The 12,865-nt window shown below is 39.0% G+C and overlaps 1 protein-coding gene across 6 annotated transcripts in view; it reads right to left on the reverse strand.

Moving 5' to 3' along the window:
- Positions 1-6,731: 6,731 nt before the first annotated feature.
- Positions 6,732-12,865, reverse strand: part of LOC122805679 (zinc finger protein 501-like) — an 84,013-nt gene continuing 77,879 nt past the window's right edge. For all 6 annotated transcript variants that reach the window (XM_044076022.1, XM_044076024.1, XM_044076023.1 and 3 more), the window contains one exon: positions 6,732-8,745. In XM_044076022.1, coding sequence (XP_043931957.1) covers positions 7,225-8,469 — 1,245 coding nt within the window. In that variant the 5' untranslated portion in view covers positions 8,470-8,745 and the 3' untranslated portion in view covers positions 6,732-7,224. The remainder of the gene's footprint in view (positions 8,746-12,865) is intronic.

Consider the following 12,865-nt stretch of genomic DNA (forward strand, 5'->3'; position numbering starts at 1 on the left):
GAGGCCCTACAATATCCATAGCTACCCTCTGAAATGGCTCCTAAATTAAAGGCAAAGGCAAGGGTATCCAATTATACTGAGTAAAATCTATACTAACATAAATAGTACAGTATAACCAAAGCAGCAAGGATTTTAGGAGTGGCCAAGGCATTACTAGAATAAGCACAAGTACTCTTAAGATGTTAAAGGTAATCTCTAAAAGACCAGCCACAATAAAAGGTATAAAAATATGTAATAAAAGAAACATGTAATATTATCATGTTTTCTAAGTGCAATAAACATCAGAGTTTAAATCACATGAGAAATAAAAATAACACAGTTGGATAGATTCAAGCAGATGCAAAAAACAATTCTTGGCTAATCTCACTGTAATTCCTGACTGACTAAAGAAGAAATGTTCCCTAGCTAACTTAATTAATTCAGCAATGCAAAATGAGATGCTGAGAAGCTTACTTCCACTAGGCAATGTTATGATTTTCCAACTTCTAACGGACTACAGCTGAACTGACTGTGATAACTGTCATAGATTTTATATCAGGTTCCAAAGAAAACAAAACAAGCTGAATCTGACATTTCATAAAACTCTAATTTCAAATCAAATGCTCTCTTTATAAACTGAGATTTTCCTCAAAAAGACACACCTTCTGGAGTGAAACCTTATGAAATGGTTTCTTGGGCATCCGACTCATGACCCAAAGGGAAGGACAACTAATAAATGCATGCCAGTTTGTTTTTATCTTCCTCATTTATGGATGAATCAGCCTCCCTAGACTGTGAAGAACTCCCTAACTTTTAGTAGGCTTCCAACTCAATGCAGAAGGAATGCACACCGGCTAGCAGCTGTACCACACAGCAAAAAATTCTTGCTCCTGCTGTAGTCCAGCATGGGTAGGTTTGCCTGACACATGGAAGCCTGAGAACGCAGTGTGGTAGACAGTGTGTGTGTCCTTCATATTCCTTGATTTCAGGAGACAGGAACTTATGGAGAGTAGTATGGTCTATCGTAAGGGCTTTCTCTGCAACTAATTCCCATCAGACAGGAATTCTTCTGCAACAATGATCCATGCAATGAACATCAGTGGTTCCTTTCTAATGATAAGGGGACTAATACAATTATGAAAATGACTGCTAAAAAGAAAGTGTATTGAAAACAGAGGTGGAGCAGAAAGGTGACAATGTGCTATGCCAGCAGTCTAGGTAATGAAATGAGTCAGACACATACTATGCTTGTGTTAGCAGGCAGTGATGTTGCAGCTATAAAACAAACATGGGCTCCAGGCAACAAAGTCAAAGATATGAGGATGTTCTGGAAGGAAAGGAAAAAGGAGAGGGACCGTGTACTAATACATGTCAGAGAACATATAAGATGACAGCAGAACAAGAATGTTGGCCTTAAAATCTAAAGGGCAGCTGAGGTACCATCATAAACAACATTACACACACTGTTTAATTATGAAAAAAGGGCAGGACAGACAGACAAATTATGAAAGGCTGGACAAACAAAAATTAGTGACAGTAGTTATGAAGCACTTTTATTTTTCCACCAGTGTGCTAGAAACTACCTACACTCAAAGATGAAGAAAGAGATGGCTGGAGCATTTTGATAGATGCCAGATATAAAAAAATACTAAGAAGCCTTTTAAAATAAAAACAAATAAACTTTAACTGTTTAACACCAATGTGGACATGGGTGATATAAAGAAGCCAAAAAGCCAGACTGAGCATGTTACGTGTTATCATTCCTGTGGAAGGGACAGGAAAGCTGATTAATACCAAGGTTTGGTGTAATAGGACAGCAAGTCTTCAACCTGTTGGGAAGCTAGGTAAAAAGAAAATACAGAGGGGATGGAGTGAACAACAGTGAAACAACCTTGAGATGTATCAGAAAAAGATAAAATAAGTACAGGAAAAAAAATGGAAAAGTATGGGAAATAGCCAGTACGTAAGCAAGAGTTAAAAAAAAAAAGTTCAATAAAAGTTAAGGATATCCAGGCAGACCTGGCTAAAGAACAAAACGATGGACATAACAGATATTCAAGAGGAATAAACAGATTATCTAAAAGAAGAAAATGAGTTAATATCCATAAGAATTTGTGGGAGGGAGCCAGACAGATTATCACCATAACATAATTAAGACCTTTAGCAGTGTTATGGTGACAAAAAGCAGGTCAGCAACACAGAAGAGCAACATGAAGCAAAAGCACATTAGCAAATCTCAGAACTGAACATAGTTCAGTTACAAGCAACGACTCTAGTGTTCCACCTACCAACCCAATGCTGTTGCACAGACAACTGCACACACTATGACATATATGCACACACAAAGACAGAGAGAGTTCCAAGCATGCCCTATACACACACACATAAAAGCTCCACTCCTGCCACAGGTATCAATGGGTCTGCACTGTCGAAAGTGTACATTTTTAGCACTATCTTCTCCAAATTGGTGCACTTCAACCTGTCTTTGAATTACTCTACCACGTTATTCCTATCCCAGTGAAAAGGCTCTGGAGAAGTCTACCACTCTGGATACTAATTTGTATTAGCCATGTCTGCAGACTGCTGAAATTGCACTTGGCTTTCTCTTGCAAGATTGCAGTAGCACCACCTGCTGGAGCCTTCTTACTACTGTACTTCTGAAGCAGACTTTGAATCTCTGCCTCAGAATGAGTTGAGCAATCCTGCTACAAACAGGATTGTATAAAAAAGGTTTATGTGTTGCTGAATACTGGAGTGTGCTTGTTGTTCACTCCTAGGCTGAATCTGAAAATAATCAATCTGGATTAAAGTCCTATCCAATTTAACAAATTAAAATAAAAGAGTTCTTTACACTGTATTTTTCTCCAATGAAATATATATACATTTTTTAGGACAAAATTGCTTAATTCCTTGTTAACAAAAAGAAAAAGAAGTTCTCGCTGTTAAGTTGTGTATTTTTTCTCAGTATTGCATGGTACCCTGGAACACTGTATAGGTGTGCAGCAGGAAAAATTAATTTGTAAACATCAGTGAAAGACAAAAGGAAGTAAAGCGCTACATACAGATGATGAGGCAAAACTGGATGATTACTTCTAGTAGTTAAAGAAGTGCCAAAGAACTGGTGGGTAGCAAAGATAATCTCTTTATACAAATTGGGGTTTAGGAGCATGTAGCAGGAGGTTTAATTACAAAGCAGGCAGCCCTACCGTCATTCCAAAAAGGCCAGGAAGAAAATTCTCTGAAGTAGGTTGGTGGAGTTCTTGGACACAGCCAAACAGATCAGCAGTAGTACAGATTTGTACAGCAAATTCTTGTCAGCCTAAAATAACAGTTATTTTTTATTCAACTTGGTCCCCACCTTAGGAAGTACTTCCCCTATTTCTTTGTAACCCTACATGTCATCTCATCATAGCCCCACTGTAGCCTCCATCACTAACTGCGCTCTACTGATGCATGCTATGTTAGGGTGCTGGCCTCTTAACATCCAAAAGAGTCAATTTTTTTTCTGCCTAGTGTTCCCCTTTTCCTGTCTTAACCCAGACTTGGGACAACAGACATAGGTCATTAAGTCTGCTTGCTTCATCATGCACTCTACTGTCATTGATCTCATCGGTAACTGAATAAAGAAGTTTGTCTGTGCACAATGAACTTGCATCACAAGATTACAGTAGAGGAAAAGGGGTACAGCTTCAATCCCATACCCACACTCAGCAAGAGGGAAATGACTTTCTTTATCACATCCCTTCTGACTGCTGGAGTTGCTGAAAGTGTAGTTGGGAACAAAAAACTAGGTCAGCAGTCAAGTACCCGTCAAGGTAAACAAGAGGTAATTACTAGGTACAGTATATCAGAATGGCCTCTGGCACCTTGATATAAAGGGAAATGTTAAATGGCAAGTGAGTTTGTCTACTAAAAGTGAAATGGTACCCTGCCAAAGGACATCAGTCAGCAGTGAGCAACAAAGATGGATAAGTCAGGAATGAAAGGGTTTGGTGCCGATGCCAGTCCTCTACTTTGTCAGACATTAAATTAAAGCTACAGAATAAAGACAAAAAAAATATGCCATTATTATAAGGGATTTCCATCTGACTACACTAAAGAAGACTGAAGTACAATTTATCCGTCGGAGGCCAGCTGATGGTAGAGGTAGCCTTTCATCCGCATCTATTAGGATCTTCTGGGTCTCTGGGACACATTTTGGAAATAAAGGGACTAAATAGACAGCAGAAAACAGAAATGCACTCAAGTCTGTGTAGAAGACACACAAAGCAGAAGAAACATATTCTGCCCTCTTAGAAGTACTGTTCAAACTGAAGAAAAGGGCAATCATTAATATTAAGTTTTATCTTACTTCAAAATACCACCTTCCCCTTTTCATAAAGCAGCACACCCCAAAATTAGTTTAAAAAAAAAAAAGGGAAAAAAAAGCAAATCTTGTGGCCATTTCATTTCTGTGAATTGTCAACCAAATGGGCTTGAGGCTTAGCCAAAGTTTATCAGTAGCAAGTGGAAGACACTAAGTGCTATAGGACAGCTTTCTGGGAATAAAAAAATAGGCACACCATCATCACAACACGGCAGTGTTATCTACGTACATACACTGCCACTGCCATAAAGCACTGCTTTCTAGGTACACCCAAGCAAAACACACTTCATGTACTCTGGAATGAGAAGAAAGTTCTATGAGTTCTATGAGACGCCATTACTAGTGTGGGATTTAAGAGCAATTAACACTTTAAAATTCATGCAATTTAAATGCTGTCAATCTGATTAACACAAGTAAAATGCATGCTCACATGAAATTAATACTTTCACATTCAAAACTGCCGAACAACTTCATAGAAACCCTGCAATCTTGAATGATTACATAACAAGTCACAATATGAAGTGCATTAAGGGGAGAAAAGACCATCATGATATGGATAAAGAGAAAGGCAAAGGAAAGTGCACCTGCTAACAAGGTCAATTAGTCTTTCCCAACTGTTAAGTGCTGTATCTGCTCACAGTACAAGTTATGTTAAAGATCACACAACATGCAATGGAGACGGGGACATGGTCAAAGTTCAACAAACTCAGAAAAGTGGAATGATTCTGAACTGGATAATACTGTCAAGGCTAACAGCTCTGAAGCATCTACACAGTAAACAGGTTTCTTACAAAACTTGATAGAACTGTGAGAGTAGAAATGACAAGAAAGAAAGCCCTCCAACAACCATGTTTCTCAATCCTCTCTGAAAGAACATTTTCAATTTGGCAAAACTGTCAGCAAGTGCTTCAGATGTAGAGTTACCACCTGTCCCACTTTGGGAGGGAAAGTCCCTCTTTGGGCGTCCTGCAAAAAAATTGTAAAAATGGCAAATGTCCTGAAATTTTAGGGCAAAATTATTTCCAATATTTTATGTAATAGTTGCATAAAACAATTATTCTGTATCTGAAACACCTAAATGTTATAAGAAATAGAACAAGCAACTAAAATGCTACTATAATAAGCTTTTATATAGGCAAAAAAAGTGAAGTTCTGTCCTTTGTACTGGTCGTGGATAAGTTTTGGCTTGCAGAATCTGATGTTTGTACCACAATTGTCCCACTTTGGGCATTTGAAAAGGTGGCAACCCTGTTCAGATGCTCTACTTTGTAAAGACCCTAGGGTAAAGGTGAGAATTCTTCATTAGCTGTTTCTGTTCAAGTCTGAAAAAAACTGCACCCATACATATGAAACATATGAAGAACTACTGCAATACATGCACTTGGAATGTGGCATAAATCAAGTCACTTCAAGAGTATTTTGTGAAGCAAGTCAGAGTTAGACAGACTTCAAAATGAATACAAACTAAATTAAGATGAACAAATAAAAGATTTATCTCATGCTAATCACAATACAAGTACTTAATGTAGATATTACTTATAATATTTATAAGCCACAAAAAAGCAAATGCTTTATACATCCGATTTACCTTCTGCATCTCAAGAGTGGTAACAAAAATGCAGTAACACAAGCTAGTCTGTGCAGTCCCTGAGCCAACAAAGAGTGTGCAGTACCTTGCTAAAATACCCTTCATAACTTCTTCTTCTTTCGTTTTTTCCCGGTTAGGGGTCACCACAGCAGATCATCTGTCCGTTCATGATTGGCAGTGGAGTTTTATGGTGTCGAGTTGCCAGACCGGCGCCCAACCTTCCACAGAAGGCACACACATGCACGTACTCATGCCTACGGCCAATTTAGAGTGTCCAATCCACCTACAGCATGTCTTTGGGATGTGGGAGCAAACCGGAGCACCCGGAGGAAACCCACGCGACCACACGGAGAACATGCAGACTCCACGCAGAAGGCACCCCAGCCGAGGATCGAACCAGAGAACCTCTTGCTGTGAGGCGGCAACGCTAACTGCTGCACAACCACGGCCGCCTGTAAAATACTCTTCATAACAAATATGTTAAATAAAGACTCTAATGCAGTTAAACTGTGTTTGGGGAGGGGTCACTTAATTACTAATACAGGACATTTATTAATGCAATTCTTAAGAGCTGCCTAATAAAGTAAATGGTTTTCCAACAGAAGATGCATACTAGATGGGTCTACAATGGAATGGTCAATCAAGATCAAAAATAACATTTTAAAAACAGTAAATTACAAATAATACAAAGTAATATAAAATAGGTCAGTTTTTCAAAACCATCTCTAAATTATAAATATTGTGTTGTAGGGCCCTCATTACAACTCAACTGAAACAACAAAACCACAGCACCAATGATTAGATCTTGTAGTTGTGCCCAATTTATTTAAAAGGCAGAAAAAAGATACAGACCCGACCTTCTCAATCTTCGCTTAATATGTTTCTGTCATGCATATCATACCATACGGAGTCAGTCCAGTACTGTATCAAAAATGTGAGATAATTCTTGTTTACTTTTTCTGTTTCTGAAACACTGTATTATATCAGGTGCTATGGCAACTCCAAATAGTTCCTATCTCAAACTACAATGCTATTGTGTAAAATGTCAAGCAAACTGTGTTGAGGCTTAGCCAAAGTCATCAGCAGGGAGTGCCCGGCACTAAGTGCTACAGGAATGCTTTGTGGGAAGCAAAAATATGAACACTGTCACCACTACACAGCAGTGCTAACACTTTACATACCTAAATGCTGTATCAACCCCCCCACCCCCCAACAAACAAAAAAAAAACTGCAAGGCAAATAAATATGAACAATCAAACAGGACCAGGGTAATGCAACCTTTCACAGTCAGTCACAGCATCTGATCATCAGAGCACATGAAACCTTCAATGTCTTTCAAAACAGGCATGAAGTCACTATTAACAGAAAATTCACATCTTGCCTCTTCCTTCTGTGTATTACTGTCTAAGGATTCATTTATTTTCTTTTCAGCCAGTGCTTTGGCCCTGGTGGTCATTGATCCTTTGCTAGCACGAACATTCTGCTTGTCTTCATCCTGCTGGTGTTTCTTACAATGTTTCTCAAAAGTAGGCATTTTGGCATAGGTCCTATTGCACAGCAAACAATGGTAGGGACGTTCCCCACTGTGAGTCTTCATATGAAGCTGCAAATAAGACGATCTTGTAAAAGCTCTGTGGCACACACTGCAGTGATGAGGCTCACGTTCCTCATGTGTTTTTAAGTGCTGCTTTAATGATGAGGCTTGTTTGAATGCCTTTTCACAGAGCGTACATTTGTAGTTCCTTTCTCCAGATTCCAATAGCTGATGAGACATCAGATGAGCTGAGGAGCGGAAGTTTTTGCCACATTTATCACACTTATAAGGACGCTCCCCAGTGTGAAGGCGAACATGCAAAATTAAGCCTGCCTTTTGCGTGAAGGCTTTATCACACTGTGTACACTGAAATGGTCTTTCACCAGTGTGTACTCTTCTATGAGTCTTCAAATGGGATGCACGTCCAAAATTTTTACCACAGTCTTCACATCTGAATGGCTTTTCCCCTGTATGAATTGCCTTGTGCCTGACAAGGTGGGATGACTGTAAGAAAAGCTTCCCACACAGGCCGCATTTGTACTTCCTTTCTCCTGTGTGAGACCGCAGATGTAAGGCAAGGTGTGAAGATGAAATGAATTTTTTTGAACAGACTGGACAAGTGTGAGGTCGCTCACCAGTATGAATACGCTTGTGCAGAACCAGACCGGATGACAGGGCAAACATCTTGCCACATACTGGGCATTTGTAGGGCTTTTCACCTGTATGGACACGTTGGTGTTTCACCAGGGCAGAGGTCTGTGCGAATGCCTTCCCACACATCTCACAGTTGTACGGTCGTTCAGCAGCATGTGACATTTCATGGAGCTCTAACTCAGTCAGCTGAACAAAAGATCTTCCACACTCAGAACACTTGAAAGGCTTGTTGAGGAAGATGGACTTGGTGTCTGTGTTTTGTTCCACAGAATTTGTATCAATGGGAACACTAATAGCAGAGCTACTGGGTACCATAGTAGGTAAGCAGTATGCCTGAGAATTCAACATACTTTCAAGAGAATGTTTTGACACCTTGAAGAAGAAAGAGGTCAGATATCACTCAGGATAGAACCAGTGGCATTCACCATATACAGCCTGGAAAAAGAAAACTCCATGCACCATCAACGGAAGAGAAGACTTTTTCACTGTATTCAAAAATCATCTTATTTTCAATGCATCAACTGTAAATAAAATACTTGCTGTATCCTGCTGGTAGCACTGTGCCAATTAGCATGCAAGCTGTATGGTTGCAAAAACAACATGAACTTTCTGGTCTTCAAAATTCTAAAATAGAAAAAGAACAATAAAACAACTCATATAAAAACTGATTAAAAATGCATTAAAGCAAACAACTCAACAGCAATAAAGTACGTAATGCAGAGCAGGTACATTTCTAACTATATAAATAACTACAGAACATGTGTCTCACAGGTCATACAATAAAACAAGCCCTAATGCATTTGGACTTTTAAAATTCTGACTTGGATTGCATTTGGAATCCAACCATTATAAAATGGCAGTTAGAAAACCCAGCCTGCTGATGAATCCTGGTACCTTGGCCTAACCCTCTTTCTGGGTTTACAATGAAACTCTCTCCGCCAAAGAAGTATACCTGGAAAAAATTTATAAATCGAAATATTTACACATATTTTAGATGTTTTACTCAAAAAAGTTCAACAAAGTAGAATTAAAAATATATACCTTCAGAGAATAAGCAGATTCATTCTGATTTTCCTTCAACAAATAAGTTTGTCTGCTTCATAAGAATTTTAACATGTATTACCCAGAATAAACCAATGAATCCTAAACATAACAAACATACAATTCTGTGAGTGACTCACTCTAAGAGCAGCTGTGTTGATGATAAACAGCCTGGCCCTGTATCACACAGGGACAGAGACCTGACTGCAACCCAGGTGACCAGGGTTTGATTAACAGCCCTGGCAACTGATGCACAAGGCAGGAAGGTGGGGAGATGAGGAGATGTGACCTACTAAATTTTCTCTTGAGGGGAGGTGGATTTGTCATGCCACAGGAGCAAATAGGTATGCTACTATTTCACTGGTGGAGATCAGGGAAAGGGCCTCTCATGCTTTGAAGTTGGCGGATGGGGAGGGTTGCTGGCATACACCCAAAACACACGTTAAAAGTCCACCAAATAATGACATCCATTAGACATTCCAACTTCCCTAGCTGACCTGAGTATATGCAGGGATGTATGACTAAAAAGAGAAAAAAAAAAAAAACTTAAACCTCTCTTGATGAGATTACATCCGTGTGGCCCAGCTTCTAGAAAATCATCTTCATTGTTGACAGACATAATGAACACTTATGAACAACAAGATACAGAGCAGAGGCATAACCTGTCTGTTAAACATCTGGATTCTTCTGGAAAGAGCAGTGTAAAAAGAAATCCGTTGGTCTTCAAGGCTCACTCCTAGACTGTCAGGGGTCCCCTGCACAAGGCAATTAATCAAGCTCTTCCTTATTTGTTGAGGTACCACATACTTGTATAAATATTATATTGTTCAAATGGATGGAAATGTGGCTTTGTCTAATCCACTGCTGGAGTGCCTGAAATGGCAAATACACTACTCATTACCTCAAAAAAAAAGTTAATGCGAGGTTCCCCCCATTTGACAAAACCAACCACCCCAAGCAATGCAGCCATGACAGCATCCCCTACACACCATGAAAGGGGTATCTACAGTAAGAGATGACCTTGGAGGAACAACCATGAAAAAGAAAGAATGGAACATACCAACAAGCATCACTAAGCCATCATGTTACCAGCCAATGGCACATGAGGAAGAAAAGATAAAAGGGTAACTATTTTGAGCATTCAAACTCTCAAGTGATTTTGATGTCTAAGAAAAGAAATAAATGAAAAGAAACAGAGAAGAACTTTTTCTATGACCTTTTTGGTAAGAATTTATTCTTAAAAAGGGATGGCTAACAATAGCATTGCTTTCCAGTTTTTTTGGAATTGGCTGAGAGGCAAACAATGAAAAAACTTTCTTCTACCCTGTCTAAAGTAACCTTTCCAGACATAAATCCTCAGAGATATTTAACCGTATCGTGAAGTCAATCAGTGCTGATAAAATAAGTGCAAGAGCTAAGTGAGAAGGTGTACAAAACTGAAGTCACAGCACTGGGAATTCAGGGTGGGAATGAAAAGTGTCATTTAGTTGTTGAGGATTTGCCATGTTCTGAAGAGACTTAATAAATATTTGGTTCCTTTGAGATGCTCCTCTATCACAAAAATTGTTCCTTCTTCTTGTGTAAGATTTGAACAGGTAGGACTACACATGAAATGAAGAATTTTATGTACAAGGTCACCACCTAAAAAAACATGTCTGCCATCAACTCCTTGCCAGAAGGTCAAAATCAAAATCAGTAGTAACAAAAATATATTATGTAACATTCCTGATAAAATCATAAACTTCAAGACCAAAAGCAATTGTAGAAAAACATTGACAGCCCTACGCTTAAGTTAAAAATTATTTGCATAAGGTTATCCTTCAAGCTAAGTAGGCCTTATAAGGACAGCTGATGTCAGTGAGTAGTGACATAAATAAAGGATGCACCAAAAATACACAATTCTATGAAATTTGACAGGACATGAAAGGAACAAAACACTCCTTGGGCTGAGAGTGAAATTAGTCAGATTTGATTGTTGCTCTACCCTGGTAAATAAATTCAAATAAGTAAGTAAACAAACCCAGCAGCAGTGACAAGAACTAACCAATGCCTTTAACTGTCACTAGGGGAATTGGAAAGCAAAAGAAGTAGCAGGATACCTATAATTCAAGAAGAATGTTGTCTTTATCTAATCTTTATTAAGGTCCTTCACTCCTAAGCACTGTACAATAAAAACTGAAACAATAAACCAACTAGTCTGATATGTATGTTATGCTAAAATGGAATAAAACACAATCCAATGAAACGTACTAATAAGAAAGACGTTAAGTAAACTCTTCTATATAAAAGTGGGAGGGAGCCAGAGCTTTTTGATTTTTGAAGACTGACTAGTTGTTGTCCCTTGACATGATACAATCAAAATAGCCAAAGGTTACTGCAGCAGTGAGAATGATGAACGTCCACTTGTCTATGCCAGAAGGGAATCAGCACAATGATCACTGGCAAGTTCTTCTGAATGTTCACAATGACCCTAGATACCAACAGAAAGGGTGGAAACGCATACAGGAACATTCCTGTCAAAGGAAAAGAAAAAGCATCTACCTTTGTGGCCTTCTTGCATACATCCCTGGAGCAGAATTTTGGCAAATGATTGCTATGAGTGCAGACAAAAAGTTCTATCTGAGATGTTCCCTACAACAGGATCAATTCTTGGAAGGTCCGCTGATTCAGTTTCCATTTGTGAGGATCTGTCCTGGTCCTGCTCAGCTTCTCTGCCATAAAATTGTGCTCAGATGGTATGCAAGATACCTGTAGTTTATATTGAGCTGTACAGCTATACTCCAGGATACTAAGGCTAGTTTGCACATCTAGTTTATGTTGTGCTGTTCAGCTATATTCCAGGATACCATGGCTAGTTTGCACATCTAGTTTATGTTGTGCTGTTCAGCTATATTCCAGTATACCATAGCTAGTTTGCACATCTAGTTTATGTCGTGCTGTTCAGCTATACTCCAGGATACCATGGATAGTCTGCACATCTAGTTTATGTCATACTGTTCAGCTATATTCCAGGATACCATGGATAGTCTGCACATCTAGTTTATGTTGTGCTGTTCAGCTATACTCCAGGATACCATGGATAGTCTGCACATCTACTTTATGTCGTACTGTACAGCTATACTCCAGGATACCATGGATAGTTTGCACATCTAGTTTAGGTCATGCTGTTCAGCTATATTTCAGGATACCATGGATAATCTGCACATCTAATTTATGATGTGCTGTTCAGCTATATTCCAGGATACCATGGATAGTTTGCACATCTAGTTTATGTTGTGCTGTAAAGCTATACTCCAGGATACCATGGGTAGTCTGCACATCTAGTTTCCCCCTGCTAGTTTATGTACCATATCACTGTGGTGCTCTATGTAAATACTTGAAGTTGTAGAGACCACACAGGATTGAGATAGTTGAGAGAATTGAAATGTGCCAAAATCTCTTTTATGTTTATGTGTTTTGGTTTGTCTTTTCTGTTCCAAACACCTTGCACTTTTATCCCCATAGACATTGCTCCCCAAGCAAAGTCTGAAGCATCTACTGTGACCAACTGTGCTGGAGCTGAGAGGCAAAATGGGAGATTTGGGTTTTGACCAATTTGTTGCCTCCAGAAAAAAAATATCCCTTTTCACAGAACCCAAAACTGGAATCTGAAATGTCAGGAGGTACTGATGTTGTGACCATACATATTTCAGGTACCTTGGAT

This window comes from Protopterus annectens, chromosome 6.part1 (assembly GCF_019279795.1).
Source record: "Protopterus annectens isolate FY-2018-M chromosome 6.part1, PAN1.0, whole genome shotgun sequence".
NCBI classification, from domain to species: Eukaryota; Metazoa; Chordata; order Ceratodontiformes; family Protopteridae; genus Protopterus; species Protopterus annectens.